At 47.9% G+C, this 26306-nt stretch overlaps 4 protein-coding genes across 7 annotated transcripts in view; 2 read left to right on the forward strand and 2 right to left on the reverse strand.

Annotated features, from left to right (window-relative positions):
* Window positions 1-5527: 5527 nt before the first annotated feature.
* paqr7b (progestin and adipoQ receptor family member VII, b) lies at window positions 5528-10444 on the reverse strand. Its single transcript, XM_057046488.1, has 2 exons — window positions 10279-10444; window positions 5528-8157 (listed from the first exon to the last, which is right to left on the reverse strand). The coding sequence occupies exon 2, from the start codon at window positions 8148-8150 to the stop codon at window positions 7092-7094; it is 1059 nt and encodes a 352-aa protein (XP_056902468.1). The 5' UTR covers window positions 8151-8157; window positions 10279-10444; the 3' UTR covers window positions 5528-7091.
* Window positions 10445-11974: 1530 nt separating this feature from the next.
* Window positions 11975-13825, reverse strand: LOC130533224 (stathmin-like). The gene is made up of 5 exons (XM_057046489.1): window positions 13722-13825; window positions 12960-13012; window positions 12581-12753; window positions 12298-12489; window positions 11975-12213 (listed from the first exon to the last, which is right to left on the reverse strand). Exons 2-5 carry the CDS (start codon window positions 12973-12975, stop codon window positions 12172-12174), a joined length of 423 nt encoding a protein of 140 aa, XP_056902469.1. The 5' UTR covers window positions 12976-13012; window positions 13722-13825; the 3' UTR covers window positions 11975-12171.
* An 872-nt stretch (window positions 13826-14697) lies between these two features.
* serinc2l (serine incorporator 2, like) lies at window positions 14698-20181 on the forward strand. Its single transcript, XM_057046486.1, has 10 exons — window positions 14698-14856; window positions 15383-15544; window positions 15702-15889; window positions 15971-16050; window positions 16160-16297; window positions 16429-16598; window positions 17056-17146; window positions 17416-17566; window positions 17647-17856; window positions 18219-20181. The coding sequence occupies exons 1-10, from the start codon at window positions 14818-14820 to the stop codon at window positions 18355-18357; spliced, it is 1368 nt and encodes a 455-aa protein (XP_056902466.1). The 5' UTR covers window positions 14698-14817; the 3' UTR covers window positions 18358-20181.
* A 1833-nt stretch (window positions 20182-22014) lies between these two features.
* Window positions 22015-26306, forward strand: part of LOC130533220 (transcription factor HIVEP3) — a 28488-nt gene continuing 24196 nt past the window's right edge. Inside the window, exon 1 of one of the 4 annotated variants that reach the window (XM_057046485.1) lies at window positions 22015-22302. The gene's annotated coding sequence lies outside the window, so the exon portion shown is untranslated. The remainder of the gene's footprint in view (window positions 22303-26306) is intronic. The other 3 variants (XM_057046483.1, XM_057046484.1, XM_057046482.1) reach the window with 3 other exon arrangements.

Consider the following 26306-nt stretch of genomic DNA (forward strand, 5'->3'; position numbering starts at 1 on the left):
CATTTCAGTACACACACACACACACCAAACAGGCGGATTAAGGTTGTGGCTGGAACGATCATCACGGGCCACATTTGACATCTTGATTTGATGGATTGATCGATTTTAAACAGGGAAAAATAATCCTCCACTCCCTGGTGACCAGTGTGTGTTGTCCAGGGTTAGGGTTGGGGTTAGGGACGGGACGGGACAGGACCATCTTTTGATAATGTAGAGGGACGGGGCGGGATGCCGCTAACTTCTCAGGTCGCTCGCTGGGCCACCGGGTCATCTGACCCGGGACAAAAACCCTTTCACAGTGCTGATAGGAGTAAAATAAGATTTATAAGATGAAAAAGTGAGCTTAACCACGAATAGACCGGGGTCAAAAGGTCACAACACGTGTGAGGGCTTTGTCTCCTGTCACAGCCTTTACAAACCGACTGAAGCCTCTGTGTGTGTGTGTGTGTGTGTGTGTGTGTGTGTGTGTGTGTGTGTGTGTTTTTGTTGTTTAGTAACAACACCGAGGGGATTTTCAACTGTGCTGAATCCATATCTGAAATAAGCAGCAGCAGGTTTTGTGTGCACAGATAGCCTTTCAAGCTCAGTTGGCAGCGTGCACGTATCCTGGGAGAGCACGAGCCATTTTCCCAGTGTCGATGATGACGGCATCAGGGCAGAGGCTCTTGGGTGGAGCTCCAGGCCATATAAGTGTTGCAGGACTCCTTGACCTTCGCGTGTATCGGGGGGGGGGGGGGCGCTACAACCTAGCGCTTGATCAAACATCCAGTTTTAATTCCTCCGCGTTATCATGAACGGACCCCCGTTCCTTATCACCTCACTCCAGTCCCCCCTATAAATATTTACCGGAACGTTGCGCCTGCAGACGAATACCAATCCCGTGTCAGCAGACCTTCAAGCGAAGGGGAGACGAGCGCGTGATGCCGCAGAGCATTTAATTAACCGGCAGAAAGTTAATATGGCGTCTGGTGGCGCTCTTCGCTGGGCTGAGCTACGTTCATGCTCACTCTGGGTGCGTGTTCGGACGCGCTCCCATCTGTGATGGGACACGCTTTAGCTCTATGTTTTAATAGAAGGCTGAAATGAAATGTGGTGTCCTTTTAATAAAATAAGAGCAGTGCTGTTGACAAATGCTCTTTTCATACCGGAGCTGTGGACTCTGGAGATTTGCACTTTTTATTTATCAGATTAAAAAGCAAACAGACAAAACAAACACGGATGTTTCCCGGAAATTAATGTTGCGCTTTCATAAGTAACCTGTCAGAGATTAGAGGTTGTTTGAGTTAGTGTTATTACGATTCAAAATGTGTTTGTTTGATTTGGCTTATTCAGAACGATGTTAGCTTAGCATTAGCTGGTCATGCGCTAATGGAGCATCACTTTAATGTAAATTTTGGTTCAATGGCCCACAAATTGAATTCAGTTTCTTTTCAACTCTTTTGCCACGCCCCGATCACCAGGAAGTATTTAATTCAAACCCAAATTGGGGGTTTTCCTAAACATTAGCCTGTACACGATGTCTTCAAAGTCTTGGAGTCTTTGACCTTTTGAAGCTGAAAGTTCTTCTCTGTCCCTGTGGAGAAACTGGGAGCTTTGATGAGGAATGGTGTGACGGTCCGTGAGCTTCTATCAGCGCCACGCCTCTCCTTCCGTATGATTTAGTATCAGTGTATCAGTGCTGCCGGCCCGAGCGACATCTATCAGCCGGGCTCCGTCCGCACGTCGGGCTCGGAGCCACCTATCACTTGTTTTCCTCCAGACACTTCTATTTAGATTTTGTCAAGATACACTCATGCCGATATCGGGATGGTTCCGGACTGGCATGAGAATTCTCCTCTCGTTACACATCTTCAGAGTCCTTCTGCTGCTCCCCAGATAAAGAAGGTGTGTTAGCTGTAATGGAGGAGCTCTTAACAGATACAAATGTGCAGGTTAAACCAGTGATTGGTCGCGTCTGATTGGTCAAGCTGCCGTCACGTGACCACTGCTGGGGATGGAGCTGGACTGCTGCGTGTGTCGGAGACAGACTATCGCCACCTACAGGCCAGAGGAGGACCGGACCTGCTAAATGTGCACGCTAAATGGTCACCTTCTGCAGAGATAACCTCAAAGTTTGAGTTTTAGCTTGAATCAGGACTGAATTTATCTCCGGCTACACCGTCAGCACCGACATTTCTGATGAATCCGGTCCGTAATAGCGTGCTGCAGGGGAAAAAAAGAGGGATCAGGGAGGGTTTCCAGTTTCAAGCAGCTCTCAGTTCTTCTGAAGGGGAAAAGGAAACGTGTTCGGTGCCGCTGAGCCGCCACACAATGTATTAGAGCACCGTTTCCCTTTATCATCTCTGCACCGCCGCAAAATTTAATTTAACAAATTCGCCGCTAATCCTCAACGTGGATGTAATCCCTGGGAGAAGTCGCAACAATAATGGACCCGTCCAATTTCCTAATCCAAGAATTACACTCCGAGTTACAACAAAAAACTGATAACTGTGAGTCAAACGTGGGAGCTGTTGTTCCCACTGACGCTCACTCTGGACAAAGAAGATATTCAAACTGCTTTAAATGGCAAAGGCCAGAAAAGCCCCCTGAACCCAGATTTATTCTGAGGGGAGAGGAAGAGGAGAATGAGGAAGAGGAGAATGAGGAAGAGTACTCTGATTGTCTTCTGAAAGCCCAAACTGGGAGTCGTGATGAACTCAGGTGTCGTATGGGTCACAGATCAAGTGGGATCCAATAGAGCTTCAGCCGTCACGTCCAGCCAAAAAAGGTTATTTAAACAACCCCCCCCACCCGAGAGGAGTCTGTCTGCCCCCTGAGCAGCACCAGCGGCAGGAAAACAGAGCCCCGGCTCCTTTAAGTTTCCCAGTTTCTAGTTATCCGTGTCCCTCGTCTCAGGCGCTGAATACACAGAGGTCAAAGGGTCAGCGGGAGGAAATTTATAATCCTGCCTCTGCTGACCTTCAGATAGGGCACACCTCCCCGCCAACCTGCCCTATCTCCTCCATGCGCCCGTGATGAATGGGCTCCGACGGGGCATTTGGGGCGGGGTGGGGGCTGCCGAAGAGTTGGGAACACGTCTTTTTGAGAACAGGCTGAATGTAATGAGCCGGTGTCAGAGGTGAGGAGGCACCGCTGCATCGTAACGAAAGGACAAGACCGGCGGGATTCTGGTCCAGACTCCAGCAGCAGCCGTTACAGGGCCGCTCTGCCTGCTGCCTCCCCCATTAGTTTGCACTTTTCCAGCTGCATCGGATCTTATACACTCCGCCCAGCGGGGGGCAGTAATTAAGACGGCTCGGGCACACGAGGAGGCTGACGTGGCTGAACTTCCTCCAGTCCAAATAGCAGCTGAATCGTCAATATCAGAGACGTTTGTCGTCAATCTCAGCTCGAATCTTTAGCTGAGCTCATCCACGCGGGGCCTTGCCCGGAGATTCAGAGATGAATAGAGCTCATTATCAATCTAAAATCACTTTTTAGCTCCGTTGAGTCTGAATTAGTTGAACTTTTGTCTTTAAACTCTCTCAAATGTGGCGGAGGTGCAGGTGCTTCCATTGTGATTCAGGGTCATGCTTCTGCTTCTGTTCTAGTTTCCAGTCTCGATAAAGCTTTATTCAGCCTTCTGATTGCATCCTTCATAAAACGGCACACACCCCCCACTCCAGTAAAAGCCTGTCCTGACACGGCAACAAAAGACCAAGACCATATGAAAACGCCACAAAGGATGTGCTAGCAAACTACCTGGCAGCCTCAGAGTGATTCATCAAATACAGAGAGGGATGGATAAAGAAGGAGTTGGCTGCATGTCGCCCGAAAAAGAAAAAGATCCGCTGGTTTAATAACTGTGAACAAAGCTGTTCCCTCTAGCAAGTGGAACCTTTAATTATGAAACATGATAGGCGAGCAAGGCCACCCGGTATAGCTCAGCGCGCGTGATGCCGAGCACAGAAAGCAAATGAAGTGTTAAAAATGGAGGCACAAGGAGCGATATCACTGCATCACAGGACAGGGAGAATGAGGGAGGAGAGGAGTGAAGGATGAGTGAAGTGGAGCTGATCCGGAAACAGAAGCCGGCAAATTGATGTGTGAAATCGATTGTTAGAACAGGAAGCAGCCTGTCGGCCAATCATTGCCATCTCCGTCATTTGATTAAGAATCCTGTCCGTAATACCAATTAATCACACCTCAGGTGGACACATCAGGGGCCCAGTTCTGCTGGATGCGCCTTATCTCTGCACACACGCGCGCCACTGGGCCGCGAGCGCCGCCTACAGGCTGCCTGCGGAGCGTCCCCGCGTGATGTTGCCTTTAATGACAACGTGAAATTGATTTCAATCAAAGATTTTTATTCAAAGATTTATTAAAGCAAATGTGCCACATGATCGATAGTTATATTTAAATAAATTCTGTAAGACGACGAGATCACTTTAGTAGTTAATAAAACCAAAGTGTCTGTATTTGTGGAGCATGTGGGACCCCCCCCCCCCCCCCCACACACACACACACACACACACACACACACCGCTCACCGCTCGAAATATTTTATTCTTATTCTTTTTATTTAAGATCAAATCTATGAAATACACATTTCCATCGCTTGTCGTCTTTAGTTTTGCGTCTCAAAACATCCAGTTAAACACCGATGCTGCCCTCTAGTGGTGGTAAGGAATATCGTTGCCTCAGGAAAAGCACTGTTTTTACTTTATAGTAACAAACATATTTTATGAAAGTATCCCTGTTTGTTTGATGTGTAATTAAAGGGAAATTTAAGAAAAACAATCAGGCTGTAAAAATATTCTGGTTTTGCTCTCCGCACCACTTATTCAATTGCAACTTTTAAAATCCAATAATAGCAGAAACAACAATAAATCCATTTATTGCAAAAAGCGTCTTCTTTTTGTGTATTAGCCAACAGTCATGTAGACAGAAGAGGAACCCAGCTCCTATCCTTCTCAGAACCTTCTCTTCCCCACAGTGATGCATCATGCTGTAGATTAACTGGGACATGGGGGGGGCGTGAGACCCTCACAGCCAAGGTAAAATAGGAGCGACTCAGGCCTGAAGACCATCAATCATCAGGTATGTATCTACAGGTGACCGTCAGTGACCTGCTGACCTCTGACCCTACTGACCCGCTCAGCTTTAGCTACGATTAAAATTAGTTTAGAGAATGTACCTGCATGTATCATCTAATCTTTCTTCTAACTTTTTTGCCCCCTTGCCCCAGCCAGCAGGACCCCCCCTCCCCTTCACCCCCATATAGGCCTGGTCCTGATACAGGTTTCCTCCTGTTAAAGGGGATTTTTTTATGCCACTGTTGCTTGTTGGCAGCCAGGTTGCTGGTTAAATCGCTTAAAGACCATTTTGATTGTAACAGACGTTATATAAATAACAATGAAATGAGAGAGATCTCAAAACACGGAGGCTTGGGAGGATCCGCAGTAAATCTGCAGGATTTTCTCCAATTCTGGAACCACATTTCAAAGAGGTTTCGCCACCGATAATTTTAAAAAAGGGAAAAAAGATATATAGGTCACTGAAACACTTTATTTTCATAAATACCACAGAATATTAAAACAGCCACACAGATTTCTTTAAAGAGGCAAATGACATTCTGATCAGGCCGACTCGGATTTTACAAAGGGATGCGGGAAAACCCGGGGTGGCAGCAGAGGCTACACTGACTCACGAGAACAACCTACACAGAAAAGAGTGCTCGCAATATTCCAGTTAGAGTTGGATCAGCTTAACCAACACGGTGCATCAAATAATACAAATACAGACTCTGAGGGAAAAAAGGCTCATTTTCCTGTCTGGTTCTCTGTGACACAAAAGAGGTTAAAAGTCATAAAGGTTTCGTCCTTCTGTTTTCCCAGGTTGATGAGACATGGAGTCGTTAATAACGTGTGTGTGTGTGTGATGCAGGGAAGGCGTTCCCATGTCAACAGAACCACAGAAGAGAGGACACCTCAGTGCAGGTAAACAAAGCCGGTGTTGTCCTCGTCGGTATTTACAGTGTCTGTTTAGTTCTCGGCGAATCAGGAAAACAAATTGGTCGAGTCTGACAATTTGCCAATTTCCTCTTTGCGTAGCATCGTTACTGAGGCAACAACACATCCATTGGCACATTAAACAGAGAGCGCCGCCACAATCCTGCCAGATAGAAATCTAAACAGCATCAGCAGTGAGCCGTGTTTTTACACAACAACCATCGTCAGATGCACAGAAGAGCGACTCTTCATTATGGAAGGATGCACTCAGAGACCGCTCAGTCTGGACAGCAAACGATGCATTCAAAGACGGGAAAACTGAACACCGACAGCTGTCTGGAACGGCGCAGTCTGTGCAGTATATACACGATCAGAGGAAGTGCAAGGCAAAGCTTTTAAAGACATTCCCACCGATAAAATCCACAGTTTATAAAACACATGCATAGAGGCACATACATATTCATCATTTAAAAAAAAACAGTACCAAAAGCAGTCCGACACAACTAAATTTAGGTGAAACAATCAGAGTGCAAAAGCACCAAAATCACAGGATGGAGAAAAGGCAAAGACTGAAGGCCCTCTGAATGAAAACAGGCTGCTGTTGTCACGGCAACAGAGGCTTCGGCCCCCTTCGTCTCGCGGCTTTGTTTTTAACACGACGGTGCTGAACAGCTTTAGAAAAGGGAGTGCAAACATCTTCTTTTTTTGGTTGCAGAATATGTACAATGACCAAATTCTGAACTGGTGCAATCAGATTAAGAAAGTCCGATTACCAAACGGACTTGGGCAACAGGATCTTGAGCATCTTCGGGCTGCTCGGACCTTCCTGGAATATTGCTGTGCGCTGATATTTTATTTCTGAATACGACAGAAACCGACCATGCAGTAATAATAAAAGACAGTGATTTAAGACTACCTGCAGTGCTATTTACCAATTATAGTTTTTTTATTTTCCACATAATCCACAAAAAAACCCGCCCGTACTAGATTGGCTGATCACATTGAGGTGAAATCTTCAAGAGTCAGAGACTAAATACCTTCGCCGACTCCAAACGTCCGCCACGCGGTTACATTTAAAAAAACAAAATCCACCGTGTGTCTTTACTCCTTCTTCTCCTGTAGGGAGGCACGCACGCGCTGGCGCACGCAGAACGCCGTGAGGCCGCTGCAGCAGGCGGTGAAGATGAAGAGCGCCACGGCGTCGTGCGCCAGGTCGCCGTGCAGCTCCTCGTACAGCGGGCGGCGTTCGGCGAAGTCCGTGCGCAGGGCTTCGATCTGCATCAGCGTGCACACCACCACGAAGGCATGGAAGAACTGGTGGCCCTGCCCGATGAAGTCGCACCGCCCTGGGAACAGGCTCTCCGGGTGCGGGCAGCAGAAGAAGTAGGCGCCGATGAGGAAGAAGAGCACGTGGTAGAAATGGTACGCCACCACCGGGTCAGAGCAGCCGTCCTGGTAGCACCTGTAGACGCGGTGGACGACGGGGCTTATGTCTAAACAGTAGGCCAGGGCCGAGGGCACCACCTGGAGGAGCTTCTGGGCCAACTTGGACATATCGGCTCTGGCGTATTTACCGTAGCAGCAGCCGAAGCAAGTGAGCCAGGCCAAGAACGCCGCTGTGGGCAGGAAGAGTCTCTGGACTCTATTGTGCCACTCTTTCTCAATGGCGTAGTAGTAGTGCGCCAGGGCGCTGCCGTACTGGTACACGGCGACTCCCACATAGTCGAGGAAGTAGAACGTGTAATAAGACAGTTCGGACTTGGCAGAGAGGAGATGAGCCAGAGCGCTGAAGGAGAGGTAGGTGAAGGCTGCCAGGAGCACGATGAAGAGCGGCTGAGCGTGAGGATCCCGCAGGAAATCTACCGTCTCCGACATCTCCTGCCACTTCACCAGGATGATGAAGGCGGCCAACAGGTGGCTCCAGACGTTGAGGGTCTCATTGTGCCTTTGGAAGAGGGTGAGAAAGTAGTAGCGCCAGCTTTGGTCCGGCTGCCTGTAGCCGGTGAGGATGTGGCGTTCGCGGAACACCCAGGGGACGTCGGACACCTTGACGGTGCAAGGCAGCGTTGGGAAGGCCGTTTCCAGGAGCTGGGGGATCTGACGGAGCTGCTGGACGTTGATGAACAGGCGACCGATCTGCTCCATCACCACCGTCGCCATGGCAAAGCTGCAGGCCAGAGGAGGAGGGTAGAGAAATGAGACGGGCAGTTGATCTGTGTGTCGGCTGACTCTTTCCCTCAGGCCTGTGTGTGTGTGTGTGTGTGTGGTGTGTGTGTGTGTGTGTGTGTGTGTGTGTGTGTGTGTGTGTGTGTGTTTCCTCACATACTGTATATCAACAGTGCAATGAATGACAGCCATTATCTTTTATATAAAATAGTTATTGAGAAAATATAGTGAATAATGCTTAGTAAGAAGATGGGATTTAGCCTGTAGTGATTGTTAAAATAGGTTTTTGGTTCTTTAATATTGGTCCAGCGTTCTGATCATCACTATCTCAATCAGGGGTCAGAAACCTGAGGCACGCGTGCCACAAGTGGTACACCACGCTACCTTAAACGGACCGTTTCACGTGGTCTTCCGTCTGCTGATGACGTTAACTGTGCAATGTCCTACTGTGAGCTACTGCACTCAAGTCTCAGCTGAGCAACGTCGGCCCAAAATCTCGCTTTGTGTGACACCCGACTGCAAGCGGAAACTTTTACATGTGTTGTTCGCCTCCATGAACTTGATATCAAACGCTCATTAGGACACACTTTACGCAAAGGTCGTCGACTTACGATCTGAATGTCCCACCATCACGATGCAGCCGAGTCATTTTAAAGAGGGCGTACAAACGGCCGTCTGCTGTGGATCAGCGTCCATGAGGCCGGAGATCGTTAGCAGAGACTAAAATGGGCTAAAAGGCTGTTTGATCTATTGATCGGCACAATCTAAATGTTCTCATTTGTCCGGTTTAGTCTCGCTGGCCTCGCTTCGCCAGATGAGGGTATTTCTTTTGGTTTTGTTGCGTTCTGTGTTCAGAAAAACGTGTCATTTTTTAAACATGGCGCCCCGCCTTTGAGAGGAAACATCAAACCCCGCAGGTGCATGTAATCCCAGGCTTTACTAATCTACAGTTTATTTATTCCTTTCAGGTGCTACGTGAAGTCAGTGAGAAGATAAAGGGAGGTGAGAGATGCCGGAACCATTACACCTTTGTGTCTTTTCGTTCAAGTGTGCAGTAAACAGCTTATGAATATGACACCATGGCAACCGTTCTGCTAACGTCAGTGATGAACGATGGTGCCCCCATGCCGCCAACCCAGCTAAACAACATGGCCCTGATGTACGACAACCTTCACCTTAAAAGACTCCCTGCAGGAGCCTTCTGGCTCTGGCTTTCTGCCAAAGCAAACTTCAGCGGATTTGCATGACAGTCGCCGAACACCGATGTTTTAGACTAGAGAGCACTTCCGCCTTTCTTTTGAGGATGTAGCTTTTAATCTTCCTCATCACCAACGCTGCCCGGACTCGAGGGGGGGGAACTAGACACGTAGAGACTCTGGCGGAGTCACACATGCGTGAAATAAGGCATCCACGGATGACGGTGACGCCTCGCACGGTGAAGGCTTTTGCGCATGTGTGGCCGGTCAGCATGGCACCGGTCAGCGCCGCAGCGCGCCCGGTTCATCCCGGGCACGGAGCGCGCGGTGGCTCCATCAAAAAAATACTAATAGTCAGTGTGAAAACGGGTTAAATAAGTAAGCAGTCGTGAGAAAGACGTGGGGGGCTTGGCCGGATGAGCTAAAGCCGAGGTTCAGGAAGCAACACTTGGGGAGATGAATGAGAGGAGATTAGCGTTACGCAACCCAACCCCATCCGACGTCCACACCCACAGTTTCCAATTTCGATCGTTTCAAATATTTACAGGTAAACACACACAGATGACATAAAGGTAGCCGATTTTGGCGAAAGACTGATATACAGCGGGGCCTTGTGGGGCCTGATGTGCTGGAGAATTCCCCCCCAGCAGGTCTGCACCTGATCGGCCCGGCGGAAATGTGAAAGAGCACAAATCAATTTGCACGAACGCGTCCCCGGAGGCCGGAGGGCTGCTCCGGTCCCGGTGGGCACCGTAAACCGAGCCTCCTCAAAGCTCAACTCATAGATTATCCCTGCGCCTTCGTGGGGATTTGCGTCCGGGCGCATTTTCCCCGCACGCTGCTAAATAACGCCATAAAAAGCGTGACAGTCGCGTGTCGGATCTGATCATTTTTGGGGGGGGTGGAAAAAAATACCCTCGACGTACCTGTGGATGTTAAAATCAGTCCAGCGGGTTGGGTTCGGCTGTCAGGGTGTGATTTGGAGCCGTGCAGGACGCGGATAGCTCGAACATTGTTTAAGGGGAGATGATGACCGTTAGGAGAGCTGCGTCTGACGGCTCTCACGGCGCAGCTGCCGGAGGAGACAGGGGGTGACGGACAGGCCCGGCAGCCAATCACAGCACAGCTCCCCTCTCTCCCTGGCTGTCTCCGTCTCTCACCCCGCCCATCCCGCCACTGCTGCATGAATGTGTGGAACTCAACTGAGCTGTCCGATAAAGAGCTGCCATCGGATGAGCTCATGCTTATCAAACTCACAAGCTGGAATGATGACGATGTAAAAGTTATCGAATATTTCCTATCATGCTTAGCTGTCGGCCACTATTTACGCCCTTAGGTTTTTTTTTTGGTTGTTATTTTTAAATCCTTAACGCGTAAACTTTGTGTGAAACGACATTTGTGCCCCATTATGTAAGGTTAGGACGATGACACAGTTCCTTTGTCCCTGCGATTCCCACATCAGCTGGAGCTCATTTGGATTTCAAAACAAGTCATTTTCCTATTAGGTGAGCTCAGGTTCATTCCGTGGGTGTTCCCTCCTGTGCACCACAAACGCTCCCTTTGTTGGACCAGTTTTTCAAAGATCTCTGCAGCTTCCTAGTTGAAGCCACAGTGTCCGTAAACACACCGCGGAGATCCAGTGTGGACAGAGTGGGTGTGTTACAACCTCCGGTTTCGCCGGTTATCCTTGTCTTTTTGCACGGGAGCGTGAAGAAATACCGCTCATATACGAGTCTGCAAGTAAATATCTAGAAATTCCTAAAAATGCTTATTTTCGTCTTGCTTTCAACAGTCAACAGAACTCTGTTGCTGTTGTCGAATCATGTGATGTTGACAGGACAGTCACGCCCCCCTGTTGTCCCTCAGCTCCATCCTGGTGTGGGTCAACCCCATCCTGGTTCACATGCCTGCTGCTTTCAGTGTAAACTACGAAGCAGGTTTCTGACAGAGATGAAAAGAAGTGGACATTTTCCAAAGGAATTCCCCACAAAAATAATGGATGGGTGGGTTGATAGATGCGTGGAGGGACGGGTAGATGGTTATTCCAGTTTTCAGCCCATAACCCGTCGTGTCTACAATAATTGCGAAAATTTATACTAATCAAGAGTCAAATCTCGGATCTTATTACATTAACTCGCTCACATTTAACAAACATCAGTCCCTGAACACCAGTTTGTCACCAGATTAAACAGAGATCAATTTAAAATATCCCTACTAAATGTATTTATCAGTGAAGTTTTAGGAACCGTTTATATCCACGCCTGCAAACTCCACCCCACGATGCAATGTCCTCCCCTCCTCCAGTATCCTTTATTTTTAAAGTTATAGAAATGAATCGTGTTTATTTACAAGTTGCAGTCAGGTTTCGATCAACTACTCAAAAGCGCCACTAGATGGCAGCAATGTCAAACTATACAAATGTCCACAAATAAACACAAATGGGAGGAAGGGAATAGTTATGGAGCATATATGCTGCCATGCGGTAGGTTAACACCTTTTCAGGAGAATAGTTGATTAAAAAAACCCAAAAACTGCATGAGTGCATCACATATGGTACAATGATTTGCAAGATCAATTTTGCCTCCAGCTTGTGTCGCTACTACAATGTTATAAAGGCCACACTTGTTTTGTTTTTTTCAGAAATGATTTTATTTTATACAAAAACCTCTTAACTAATCAAAACTACAGCTGCCATTAGAAATTGTTCAAGGAAAACAGGCACATTTGGCTACTAAACATGGAAGAACCTAACATTGCTAACAGGCAACAACAGAGTGAAAGTACAGCTTATCTTTGGAGATGCAACATTTATTTGTCTTTTACTGAGACAGTTTCTTCTTTACTTCTTCCAGCTTCTTGTCCTGTTGGGAGCAGAAAACAGAAAATGTTGTTCAAGTTCTGACGTCTGTAAACACACAGACGTTACTGTGGCAGCAGGAACTCACCCTGGCCTTGAACTTCTCGCTGAGGGCCGCCATCTGGGCCCCGCGGTTCTCTTTGTAGACCTCCATCTTCTGAGCGAGGTTCTCCTGAGTCATCTTGCTGAAGGTGTTCCTTTCCTCCATGGCCTTCTGCAGAACTTCCTTCTCGTGCTCGCGGACCTCAGCGAAATGTTTCAGCATTTCAAACTCCCGGCTCTGGTAAAGTGACAGACCGGTTCGGTTACCAGCACCTGAACGCGGACACAAGTCAAACGCCTCATTTCAACTTCCACTACTAAAAGGGCACCTTCCGTCTCTCTTCTGCAGCTGCCATTTTCTTCTTTTGCTCTTCTAAAGAGATCTCCTTCCTCTCAGGAGACAGCAGAACCTTGGCCTTGGCCTCTTTAGCGTTGGAGGGGCTGAGGATGAGCTGAAACGCGCTCCCTGAAGAACGCTTGTCCAGCTCCTTCACTTGAAAGCCTGCGGACAGCAACGCTAATATCAACCCTCAGCATCACAAAAGCCAAAGAGCCCTGTTTGTCTCCAACACCACCAGGCTGCCGACCCCAAACCATCCATAAGCCCATTCCTGAGGTCCTTTTACACCTCAGAATCCCATCAAAACAAAGGTGAGGGATGTGCATCCCATAAACAGTGGACACAGCACAACAGCTGTGGTCACCTACCTTCACAGACATCCATGTTGGCAAGATGGTTTCGTTGGGTTGGTTTTGAGAAACTAAGGGAAATGAGAAAAAGTGTCACATTAAACAATATATATTATAACAACAGATTCTTCTTCCTTTGGTGCCATCCAATGTTTTACCCTAAACTCCAACAGTTTTTTGACAGAAAGAACATGCTGAACATCTCCCAAATAGTGCAAATAGTCAGCAAACACTTAGATCGTTGGTATAATTAAGTAAATTTGTGATTTAGTGTTGGCACGACCCCAGACCCCCCCACCCCCACTTACCGCCGTTATGACCAAAATGGCGGGGGACAATAACAATTCTGCGGGGAGGCGTTAGTTACCCTTGGAAAAACTTGTTCAAAAAAGGCCATTTTAATAATAGGAATCAGGAAAACAGCTTCCGGGTCTTGACCCAACAACCAAGAGTACCGTTTAGTAGGTTAATTACGACAAAACATTTAGTCAAAACAAAATGAGCAGTTGGTTAAAGTTGCCAAATTCATTCGTTGCTTAAAATCTCTGCTAAATCTAAAAAAAAATGACGGCCTCTATATGAGTTACAGCTTAAAAAGCGGTTTATATTTAGCGGCCAGAGAGTTTAATGATAGCACTTAAAACTGCGTTACTCTGATCAATAATATGGCGACGAAAACCCTCCCAAAACTACAAAAGGCGTTTTTATTGACCTTTAACTCGTTCAACACTCGGGTGAAATGTTCTCAAACGTGCATTAGCATAAGTCCATTGTTCTCACCGTCAAGTGCGCCCGGCTGAGAGCAGCAGAGGCCTCCAGTGTCTTCTCCCCTTTCAGCTCAGCATCAGCGCCTTCGCGCCACAACCTCCCGCCGTGCCTACGTCACCACAGCCGTCGGCGTTCATTGGAGGAATCCCACCAATCACGGATTAGACTGGGGGCGCGGAAACCTGAAGAAGGCCAATTAGAGGCCGTAGAGATTGAATTTCACCGGAATGGGCGTGGCTTCGTGTAAAATAGGGCGGGCCGAACCTCAATGAGTTCGATTCAAAGAATATGTATGAGTTAAAGCAAAAGGTGTCGTTTTATACTTTAACCACTTACTTTTCGGTTAAAGTTATCCAACGATGCCTCGCAACAACAGTGCTCTTGTTTTATTTATTTACCTCCGTTCAAAATTCAATCTGATTCTAAGTTATATTTAGCTCTTTTAAAGAGTATTTGCGCTATGCATAACTGGATTTTTATGCCTTGTTTCTTATTGAAAGCAAAAAGATCTACTGCAGTGCAGTATTTATATCTACAAATCTAACTTGAATGAACTTGGCAGCCCTATTCTCAGTTGTACTTTTGTTTGAAGATATTTGGCTCTTCATTATTGTCTTGTTCCAAAGTTATATATACGCCACTATTAATAAGTGTCTTTGGCTCCCTTCTGCTGGCAAAGATCTTCGAAGAGGATTCAACTAACACCCGACAGGGTTTAATAACAAACTGAGCTTCTGAGATAATAATTTAAGCGACAGATGGTAGGTTTAAAAGTCTCAATTTTTATTCCCTGTCCTTTCGAGGGTGGGTAATTATGGTTACTGTAGTTCCACAAGAAATACCACTATATACCCACATATATGCACGATTTCTTCAAACTGCCACAAACATTACACACAATAATATTTTTCAGGTGAAATAGTACACCATAATTGATATCGTCAATCAGTGTGGAGGTTTTATATTGAAAATCTTGTAAGGCGAGTGAGTGAAAGGGGTTTATTTTGAAAACCTAAACGACTTCCGGTTATAGCGTCGATCGTCTATTTTAGGAAGCAAAGAAAAAGTCTCAGCGAATAACCATTAGATTTAGCATTGTCTTGCCACCATGGGGGCCTGTTTAGCCTTATGCTCCTTAGCCAGCTGTGTAAGTAAATGTTTTTTATCTCTTCGCAGGCTTGTAATTCACTGTTCTCTTACCGCTATTGCTAAACAGGCTAAACTAATATTAGCTAAAGATTGTGCTAGCGCAACCTTGACTGTCAAATAAAAATGTTCTCTATTAATATTGGCATCACTTGCGATTAACAGTTTGATGCGTGATAAGCTTTATGTGTGTCAAATGCACTGCTGGGGTTAATTTCCAGGAATTTATCAGTTCAAGCAAGTGGGTCAGCACTGACTAATAGACAAGGAAGTGCACTTTGTGTGGATGTGGTTGTAACAACATTGTAATAAGGAAGGCTGGGTGGCATGATGCCCTGTGTTTTTCTTGGTCAATATACCGTCAATGATGTCAGTTTTTGTTTTAGATTTGAATATAGTGTGTGGTTGCTGCATTAAACGAGCTATCTGCTGACTGGCTCTACCAATGTGCTATTCTGCTGTCCTATACAAACAGCCATCGGGTTATAGTGTTTTGATTCTTTTTGGTCTTTCTAAACCACTCCTAGGCCTCCTGCCTGTGTGGCTCAGCCCCATGCCTTCTGTGTGGATGCTGTCCCTCGTCCAACAACTCCACTGTCACACGGCTGGTGTTCTCCTTCTTCCTGCTGCTGGGAACTATGGTGTCCGTCATCATGATCCTTCCTGGAATGGAGACACAGCTCCGCAAGGTCATAATCTCAAAGGGTGTTGTGTGACAGCATCGCACAGATGTCTGAGCTGAAAAATAAGCCTATGCCTGTATCATAGATCCTTGTTTTCCTGCTTAAGGTTACTGAGCATTTTTCGTATTCTTTTAAACCACAATGTTGTGTCTTTGCTTTGTAGATCCCAGGATTTTGTCAGGGTGGGACAACTATACCTGGTATTGAAAACCAAGTTAATTGTGACGTCATCGTGGGATACAAGTCTGTGTACCGTATGTGCTTCGCCATGACCTGCTTCTTTTTTCTATTCTGCGCCATCATGATCGGCGTTCGTAGCAGCAAAGACCCACGTGCAGCTGTTCAGAATGGGTAAATACTGCTCACGTTACTCTCTACTGTGCACATTTAAACAAGGCTGCTCTATTGATGATTCCTGTTTATTTTTTTCAGGTTCTGGTTCTTTAAGTTTCTGATCCTTATTGGAATTACAGTGGGAGCTTTTTTCATCCCCGATGGAACATTTCATAATGGTACTCAGATGTTACAGCATTTTTATTCTACTTTTCTCAGACACTCACTTTGTTGTTCAGTAAACAGCTTGAGGAAACTGTGTCAGCTGTGCTTCATTCCGTTTCACAGTGTGGTTTTACTTTGGAGTTGTGGGATCCTTCATGTTCATCCTGATCCAGCTCATTCTCCTCATCGATTTCGCTCACTCCTGGAACAAGGTGTGGGTGGAAAATGCTGAGAATAGTGACAACAAATGCTGGTTTGCAGGTAACCAATCAACCCCATGTAATATTCTAAATTCATTCTATGTTTCGAATGACCCTGTTGTTAATAACAATTCAGCATTGCAGATTCTCTGTATTCCTCTGCTGTATTGACATATTTGTTTTAATTTGCAGGCCTGCTGTCTTTCACTGTACTCCACTATGCACTGGCCATCACTGCTGTGGTGCTTTTCTACATTTACTACACTACACCTGATGACTGCACAGAGCACAAGGTCTTCATCAGCCTCAATCTCATATTCTGTGTCATCATCTCCATTGTCAGCATCTTACCCAAGATCCAGGTATGTTTAAGACCATGTCCACACCACCAGAGAAATATATAACCTACCTTTTTAATCTAGATATTTTCTAAAGAGCCTTCAAGTCCCACAGCAGGAGATCATTAAGGCCGAGCACTTTCATGACATTACTGATTAATGACAATTGGAGAAGTTGCTGGGTTAAAACTAAATGCATCAGTGACACATTAAGCCCGACATTCATAGGACTGGTTATAAAGACAGGCTTTCTATTCTCTGGCCTTTAGGATGAGCTGATTTGGCTTCACTTTACATGCCAAACATAAATGCTTCTAGTCTCAGGTGAGGTCAGACAGCAAAGACAAATCCTGGCTGTGTGAGTGACACATGTTGAGCTGAAGCTGTGGCACTAAACCAGACATTGGATTTTTCTTCTTTAGCCCGTAGGAAGAAAAATTCTAATATCTGAGCAGTCGAGTGAATGTGCTGTTTGTTCCAGGAAATGCAACCTCACTCTGGTCTGCTCCAGGCTTCCATCATTTCTCTCTACACCATGTATGTGACCTGGTCTGCGATGACCAACAACCCCAGTGAGTCTCCTCAGGTTGAGTCCAAGACTTTTCCACACATCCAATTTAGACTCCTGCATAAACACGATGAAGCTATAATGTGGGTGGTGTTGTTTTGCATGTGTTGTTATTTGCAAAGTGATATTGTTGGAGTTTTGCATAATCCTTGTTAGAGAAAAACACAAATCCCTTCTTATTGTACCCAAGACAGGCTGGTGTAAGATACTGTCAGTGACACTGTACTGTGTGTGTGTGTGTGTGTGTGTGTGTGTGTGTGTGTGTGTGGTCAGACCGAAAGTGTAACCCCAGCCTGCTGAGTCTGGTGGCCAATGTCAGCAGCACCCAGACACCAGGAGACAGCAGCCCAGGGGTGGTGCAGTGGTGGGACGCCCAGGGCATCGTTGGCCTGGTCATCTTCCTCTTCTGCACCCTCTATGCCAGGTATGTTCCGGAGCAGCAAGATCCTCCTAGAATATGGCCTCTCGCATGTTGGGAATTTTGACACTCTGTCTCGCCCGTAGCATCCGTTCATCCAGCAACACTCAGGTAAACAGGCTGATGCAGACGGAGGAAGGCAGAGGGTCCTCTGGAGAGGCCGTGGTGGGCGAGGACGGCATACGCAGGGCCGTGGATGACGAGGAAGACAGCGTCACTTACAGCTATTCCTTTTTTCACTTCCACCTCTGTCTGGCCTCCCTCTACATCATGATGACTCTCACCAACTGGTACCAGTAAGAGAAACCCATTAAATCATTTCTTGTTGGGAAAACTTAAAAACAGCTGTGGGGCAATTGTGTCCCTGATGTAGTAAAATTGAAACAGACTCTACTTGGGTATTTTTCAAGTATTTCAATGACAAATGAAGGTCTGAATAGTGTTGCACTTTTTGGAATGACCACTAGATGGCAGGCTGCCTCACCTGAATGTTATTCATACTTTGAAGTCCGGACGAAATTTATTTCATTTCAAAACAAAACTAATTTAATTTTTGCAGGGCAGTGCAATTTTTATCCTGTTTGACGTATTAATATTTAAAATGTATGTATTTCCATACATGTTTGTTAGATGTTACCTTTGTCCGGTGTGTCCACAGACCTGACACGAGCACTCAGTCCATGCAGAGCAGCATGCCAGCTGTGTGGGTAAAGATGGCCTCCAGCTGGCTCGGCCTTGGACTCTTCCTCTGGACCCTAATCGCCCCTGCCATCTTCCCTGACAGGGATTTCAGCTGAGCTCATAGTTGATCCTGACATATTTGGCTGTGTGAAGGATGTTATAGCAGAAGTATGAAGCTCTTTATGAAGTCAGTACATTTCATGGAATTGCCTTGTCTTTATTGTGGTTTTTTGTGTTAACCTCTTTGGTCAGTCCGATACCATTTATAGGAACCTTCCTCACTTCTGCCTGATGTCTCAGTTCGGACTCTAAGAGCAGCAGTACGTTTTTGCTGGTTTCCACAATCAGCGAATCTTCAGAAATGCACTTTCTTAATACCTCAATCTCATCATGTATAGACTTCCCTTTAAAGGCCTGTGATGTCAGACTCCTCTAATTGGCCAGATCTGGAATTCCCCTGATTAGCTGCACTGTTTTGGTGCAGTGAGGAGATCCCTCTGCGGGAGCCCCAGAGTGGGGTGAGTGTGAGAGTCAGATAAGCCCGACATGGCACGCCCTGCATGCCACAACAAGGCTTCCCTCGTGCTGCCTGGCTCTATTTCAAGTCGTGACGCAGAGAGACTAAAGTTGAAGGCACGAGTGTGATTACCTGTTTTAATCCTTATTATTCCTTTCTAATTTTGTGCAAGTATCTTTAAGTTCATTCAGGGAGGAGGGCTGTCACACACAAATGAACATCAGGATTCTCAGTAGGAGCAGTTGGGATACAGATGGGTGAGGCAGTACATCGCTGATGAGGAAAATATTGATTACATTTACCTGCAGCGGTCCCATACGCAGAGATGCGCCGCATATTAAACTCAGCCATGAGTTTAAGCACCGCCGGGGTCGGTCGGGTCTTAATTACTCTTCTGAGTTCTCCTGCACATCTCGAAAATCACACAGCTCGTACTCGGTAAACATGTTTGGAGCAAAGTTAATTTAGTCTCTGCTGGAGAGATCCGACTCCCTCCCACCGCTCTGATACGTTTAAGCTTATTTTGATGTTTGTATTTACTGCTAACCCTACCCCTACCCTTGACTATGACGCTGGTCAGGGGTGCAGATCACTTTTCACACTCACCTATAAATGCACGAGTGCAGCTAGGTAAAAATGTGCGGCAACATATCCGTGGAAGGCCGAGAACACTTAATATGCTACTTTTTATCACGGGAGACCTCCAGCTTGGAGAAGCAGCTTCCTCCTGGCTCGCTCCAGAATAATCTGTGGTGCTCTCCATCGGTGAGTTTGACCTTGTACGGCCGCGCTAACAAGCCGTACCTGAGCAGCCATCTGTCTGCAGCAGGCTGCCGGGCATCATGGGACATTGATGGTGCAGCTCAGAGGGGGGGGGGGGGGCTACGGTGCAGCTTATCCTGTTCTTTAAGAATGTTCTGAAGTGCTTTGCTGGGTCTAGAAAAGAGGAACTGTGAAGCGTTTCACTGCCGATTAGTTGCTCTCAAGTGGTTTTGAATTTTGTGACATGTTGATGGTTGTGATGGTGTGATTTTATGCATTGTACAGTATTTACTGTGATCACTTATTGATATGATGAAAGAAGAAGCGTTTTGGTACAACCCTGAACCTTCGATGTGCTGTTCCTTTGAAACGTGGGCGTGGATATCTGCTTAGCGGGCTGCACATGCTAAGGTACTCGATAGAACTGAAGTTGTTCTGTGTATTTTATGATGTATTACACCTGTTAAACTTTATGCAGAATTGGCAGTGTTTGGTCATAAACACTTCAGATTACGGTTAAGTGCCTTTCTGTGGTAAGAAGAAATTCCTCACTTCTCATTTTTTATACATTTTCCTCATTGCATGCCATAAGGTTCAGTCAGGAATTGCTTTGCATTTCAGGTCAAAACACTTTCTAATAAAGACACAAACCTGCAGCTGATCTCGGTTGTGAGTTTTATTGGAACAGCTAGCGTCGTCCAGCCCAGCCTATGGCACCAGCAACACCTTCGGACCCCACACACACCGCTTCACTGGCTGCTTTTGGTTCCTGATCTGATGTGAGCTAAAGAAAGGTGACGTGATGTTTCCAGAACTCTGATTCAGGCGCGTCTCACCTCCACCGGTGCACAGACAGCAGCCAGCAGCCAGCGCTTCGCTCCTCTGCCGGGTTCTTTTCCTCTGACCGCCTGGCAGACGGACCCTGTCGGTTTTGGCCGCCACAGTCGCTCCATCCATTTGGAGCTGTCTGGAACTGTTCAGGAAACAACACGCACACACACCGCCTTCTGCCCACCCGCGTCCTCTCAGCCCGCACGACAGAATATGAAAAGTGGAAATATTACAAGAAGTAGAACAAACAAGAGATAAATACTTTTCCAGTAACAATGACGACACGTCCGGAATGAGGCTAAAGGCCAGCAGGAAATGATAACCACAGAAATAAAGCACGGCTTTAATTAAGAAAGCAACATATTGATTCACGACCCATCAAAGCGCATCACCCAGAACCGCTCTGGAAACTAGAAATGATAGATATTTAGCAGCTGGTTTGTGGATCCTCAGCCCCAGAACAGAGCTGTTTACTTCATGTGTGTAAACTTGCTTTCGCCCCCATCTTTGCCTGGTGGTTCTGGCGTCATAAACCCCATCTTCTTTTCCTCTTTCATCATCTTGCTGATATAATCACAGGCTGTAATGCACCGCTTATGAGTCTCTTGGCCCCACCTGACAGCTGCAACGGCCCTCTTCCATTGACCATAATGTCGATTTATTACTGTTTAATCATTACAGAAGTCTGTAGGCGCCTGCCTCCAGTTGTGTTCGCCCATTCTTGGGGATAATGGACGGGAAAGGGCTGCGTGAGGCGTAAATGAGTCTCTAGGAATGACATCCAGACAAGTTAAATAATGTAAAATATCAAATAAATGGAATTCCACTGCATCATTTTCCCGTTGGAACTTCTCCCTGACTAACTTCATCGAGGCGATGCCGTCACTCACTTTGGGACCGTGGAAAAAAAAATCTGTGCGGGGGGGGGGGATCCCTGTGCGCATGCTCGGCTCAGATGAGTTAATGCAGTTATATAACAGCGAGCGCAGCCGCCGTCTGCTGTGAGCCAAATGCCGGTCTGGTTACATAAGCCCGTCAGAGGCGAGCTGTAGCCGCGGCGCGCCGCACGTCGTGTCCCCGCACCTCCACCGAGGCACACGCACGCCAACGGAAGAACCATTTCAACGCTATTTTCGCCAGTAACGCGCGTTGGCTGCCAACACTTTTCCCGTTCAGCGCGCTTTGGCGTCACTCAGCTGTGCGCTGTGATGTCCTCTCGGTCTCCGAGATGCCAAAATACACAACACCTGACACGCGCGCATGCACTGCAGCTGCTCCCCTGCGTGACCTTTCCTCTATCTGACTCGTCTTCTAAGGCCGGATAATAATCAGCAGATCAGCACTTAACCCAGAATGGCCGAACGTGCACGGGTCCCCGCGGTCACGCTGCAGGAATGAGTGGCCGCTTTCGCGTCAGGTGTGTCCCCTGAAAGATGCCGCCCCCCCACCCCAGCCTTTACTCATCAAACCAAATCAGTCGGCGCGTAAAGACCGCAGACCGCCTCTCCGAACCCGGCTCATGCTTGTGTGACTGCGCGCCGCTGCCGCCGCCTGGTTAATCAGAACCAACATTAACCAGGAAACGCTCCCGTCAGCCAATGTCTGCCCGCGACACCTCATGATTATGCACGCACCGCGCTCGGCCTACTGGCGGAGGCTGGGAGGGAGGGGGGGCGGTGCCCACCGGACCTGCCGTGCGGGGTGGTGCGAAAGCCGCCGAGTGCGTTCTGCGCAGGGCGCGATGTTGTTTTGTTGTGACCATCAGCTGAATGTGGCATCGCTGTCCGGCCTGACACCCCAGTGGGAAGCACCAGGAGCCCCCCTCGGCTGTTGCTCCGCAGGAACGCGGACGCGGAGAGCGACTTCATCCGGCGCAGCGCGATCCAGGAAATGCGGACTTCTGCCACTTTCGCTTCGGAATAAATGGCTGCAGCGCTCCCGCGGTGAGCTGGTAAATATGAACTGTGCCGGGCTGGGACTGACTTTCTGTTTGCAGCGGCTGTCACGTTGACGCGGCGCAAAGTTGAAGCTATCCCACCCGCGTTTTCACGGCTCGTGTGCGTGTCGGCGTGTGTGCGCGCGCGTTTGTGTGTGTGTGTGTGTGTGAGAGAGAGAGTCATGAAGTTATTCGCTTCCTCGTGTTTGCTGGGTGATGGAGGAATGAAGGCGGTAAGGCTGCAGCCGGTCGACGATTTCAGGGACCGTCCTGGCTGGAGGAGCGCACGTACGCGCGACCTCAGTCGCTTCATCCCCGCCCGGACATCCGTTAGTCCCCGTAGTCAAGTCAAGAACTTAGTTCTGACTTGACTACAGACAATTGTCAGGCTTTAAAAGGATGACATCATGCTTTTTGCGCACAGTGCGTGCTGATTTAGAGAAAAAAAATCTATCTATCTGTCTGTCTATCTGTCTATCTGTCTGTCTATCTATCTATCTGTCTATCTGTCTGTCTGTCTGTCTGTCCTCGTGTAGTATAATGTAGGAGATGCAGCAGAAGGCATATATTTCCCTTCAAACATGCCCCCTAGTGGCAGGTTCGAGCATCGCAAAAGCTCCTCCTCTCCCACTGTTTCAGATGCTAAACTCAAACTTACCCTCAAAAATGTTGGGTTTTTTCATCTCCTGTCATTTCCATCGCTGATATTTTGCTTGAATATTCAATCCACTCTTCTAATCCTGCTGATTTCATTAGTGGCAATGATGATAATGACAAGTGGTCCAGATTTAATGAACGTTAATGCTGGACGCCACAAAAGTGTCGTTATTGGCAGCGGTGCAGTCGAGTGAAGTCCACTTTAACACCGGTTCTGCCTTTTGAACAGGCCAAACATGGAGATAATGCAGCTTGTATGTTTACGAATAATGAAAATATGACCGGAGTCATAACTAAAGGGCAGGAAGGCGGGGCGGGGGCAGGTGGGCAATGGCAGACATCAGAATGTGTAGATATAATTATGACGTGTGTTTCAGTTTCGTTTAAAGCCTCGAGCCAGCCTTGAATTAGACGGTGTTGCTGGGAAATACTTTTCCTTTCAAATGTTCCTCATACAAACCAAAGGAATGTGGAGTTTTAACACACACACACACACACACACACACACACACACACACACACACACACACACACACACACACATGCTTGCAGAGGTACAGTGCTGCAGTGTCCTCTCCTTCCCCACTGTGACTACTGTAAATTCGGCGATGGCCAGATGAGTGGAGACAGGCCGATATGCTCTTGTTTCTTATTGAATCAGCACAAAGCGGCATCCTCTCGCCGCTCAATTCAAAGGCTGGATCAGGACCACTCGTGGTGCTGGGTAGAGAAACAAAGCGCCAGCTCGGCAGGCTGTGCCGATTCCCTGCGAAATTTCCAAGACGGTTTGAGAAAGCGCAGGAACCTGGGCTCAGGCGGAATGTTGAAAACGACTAGCTCAGAGTGTTTCCTGCCTTCTGAAGGCGATTGCGCTGTTGTTGCAGAACCCGTTTTCACGTCAGTCAACAGTTCAGGTTAAGGTTCTGGATGTTCGGTGTTCGTAGGCGTGGAGTCGGTCCATCAGAGTCTTTGAGTCGAATGAAGACAGAAGCTACTTCAGAAGCTCCTGAAGTCGGAGCCGAGTCAATCCTGGATGTGAAACCTCCAGGTGCGTCCTGCTTCGCGCTGCGCACGGGTCGTACCCAGAATGACGAGGCACTTCTCAGCATGTCGGGGTTGTGCTTTGGTGTTGTTGAGCTGGAGAGGAGGCTGTCAGCGATCCGTAAACAGCAGAAACACACACAGACCTTCCACGTCCCCACTGCTGCTCACCAATCCTGTTGTCTCAGGGAAGAATAGACTCACTGTACAGCAGCGAGACTGGAGGGAAAGGATCGAGACCTTAGGTATGCACACTCTCTCTCTCTCACACACACACACACACACACACACACACACACACACACACACACACATAAAAGCAGGCGAGATTCTGAAAAACAATCACAGTAACAGATCTATAACGAGCAGTAGGCTAGTGGGGCATCTGTGAGGTTGCTAGGGTAGCAGTCTTGGCCTCCATTGTGTGTGTGTGTGTGTGTGTGTGTGTGTGTGTGTGTGCACGTTCGGGTGCTGCCTCTTATACTTACTGTGCAGGCTGGTGCGCCGGCTGCCCAACACGTAATGTCAGTTAAATTTAATAGATCCACCATCTCCCCTGAATCTGTCTTGGAGTGCCCCCCTACACACACACACTCACACACGCACACACACACACACACACACCTCGCCGTGTGCCAGCCAGCCAAGGTTATGCAATGATGGACTTGGATGATAACGTATTTGCCCGACCGGGGCACGTAGCGCTGGGCTTTTTTCACATCGAAGGGTGTTGCTCATTCAGACGCTCTGCGTGGGTTAATCATTAGCCTGGTTGCCGTAGTCGCTAACATAATGTTGTCCAGTTTTAAGGGCAACGCCAAGCCACCGAACACGACTCCAGCGCCGCCGTACGGCGTTTCCAGCCTCTCCTGCTGTAAATCTCCTCTGGTATCAACAGCGAGAACATTCCTGCGCAGGTGTTCGCTTCCCACCGCCGCCCGTGTTGTGTAATACTAATTGTGCGCCGCCGCCACGCTTACTGCTGGCATTTTGGGGGAGAGGCCCCCGGCCGGGTTCTGGATAGTGAAGTTTGAGTTAGCGTTCAGCGCTGGGGGGAGGCAACAGGCTGCCCGTGGAAAGCATATATTGCAACCTCGCTTATCGGCTGCTGGATTCTTTTTTTTTCTCCCTTCAGCTGAGGAATTAAATCTGGCGTCCAAGAGGTCTGGTAAGCCTTCTGTGTGAAAGGAACAGATGCAAAGCTTGTGTGTGTATTGATCAGTGAAGCAGACAGGGTTTTATATTTCACAACTGCTCTGCCTGCACCAGATATTTCCTCTGAGCCCACACCCTCCACAGCGCTCTGCTCGGGCCCAGCCAGCATACAGGTGTCCAAATGTGGGTCCTGCTGTCTCCTCTCTCCCTCTCCGCCGCCATCTGCGATTTCTCATCACGTTCCGAGGATAAATGTTGAATGTGTGCACGCGCGGTTGCAGTCGGCGCCTCCCTCTGACGTCCTTTGTTACAGATTTGAAGGCGTCCCTGCAGCAACTCTGGGTAAAGATTGGAGGGTTTTTCTGCTCGGCGGGAGGGCGAGAGGCTTTCCGAGGGGGAATCCTTCCAGCTCTGCGGCAGATATGCCAAGCAAATCAAGGCAGCCGGCGACGCTCCAGCGAAATCCTCCCGCTGTCACCGCGGCTGAGGCAGAGCTGTCAAACAAACCCCTGGCCTTCCTGCTTCAGCTGCACAATCACACTCCCTGGAAAAGCCTCCAGGAAGACTCCAGATATATAGTCCTGGATGTCACATGACGTTCACGCCAAACTTCCCCTCTGGACGGCAAAACAATGTCTCCTTCCGCTGCCAGCCAGCTATGGAAGTGACTGATTTACAGACAAGGAACGCTTGTCCGGCTGCCGGTTATGGAGTTGGATGTGAATTAGTGCCATCGGATGTGGAAGCATTAGTCCAGACAGCATTCATTAGCGTTGCTAACGCTAGCTTCCAAAACTCCATATTTGCCTTCTTCTGCTCAGCCCTGAATAATTGTTCCTTTAAACGGGTGAAACATTGACTTCCTTGTGTTCCCGTTCCGCAGAGCGCCCAATGTAAGTCGCTATGGTGACCCACCGTTTTGACCCCCCACGGCTCTGCTCACGTCATGTGACAGGAGTCTATGAATTGTTTCTTTTGTGGTGCTGTGTAGGGGGGGGAACCAAGTTCAGTCTCAGGGAGAACTCTGCTACGTCCTACTCCGGTCTCTGGTTCTACGCTCTGCAGCGTACGGAAATGTAGCGTACGGCGCCGGAGCGCACGTGTGTGTGCTGCATACGTGTTGGTTATTCCCCTGCAGAGTACCTGTAGGCCTCCGCTGCAGCCTC

The sequence above is a fragment of the Takifugu flavidus genome, chromosome 10 (genome assembly GCF_003711565.1).
Source record: "Takifugu flavidus isolate HTHZ2018 chromosome 10, ASM371156v2, whole genome shotgun sequence".
Lineage (NCBI taxonomy): Eukaryota > Metazoa > Chordata > Actinopteri > Tetraodontiformes > Tetraodontidae > Takifugu > Takifugu flavidus.

Excerpts from the sequence above, each read along its gene's own strand:
- paqr7b (XM_057046488.1), bottom strand. The coding sequence starts at position 8,150 with ATGGCGACGGTGGTGATGGAGCAGATCGGTCGCCTGTTCATCAACGTC.
- LOC130533224 (XM_057046489.1), bottom strand. Across the intron at positions 12,490-12,580 it reads CTGCAGAAGAGAGACGGAAG|AGCCGGGAGTTTGAAATGCT; the intron begins GTGCCCTTTTAG and ends TCACTTTACCAG. Across the intron at positions 12,214-12,297 it reads GCGAGAAGTTCAAGGCCAGG|GACAAGAAGCTGGAAGAAGT; the intron begins GTGAGTTCCTGC and ends TGCTCCCAACAG.
- serinc2l (XM_057046486.1), top strand. The coding sequence starts at position 14,818 with ATGGGGGCCTGTTTAGCCTTATGCTCCTTAGCCAGCTGT. Across the intron at positions 14,857-15,382 it reads TATGCTCCTTAGCCAGCTGT|GCCTCCTGCCTGTGTGGCTC; the intron begins GTAAGTAAATGT and ends AACCACTCCTAG. Across the intron at positions 15,890-15,970 it reads CGTGCAGCTGTTCAGAATGG|GTTCTGGTTCTTTAAGTTTC; the intron begins GTAAATACTGCT and ends TATTTTTTTCAG.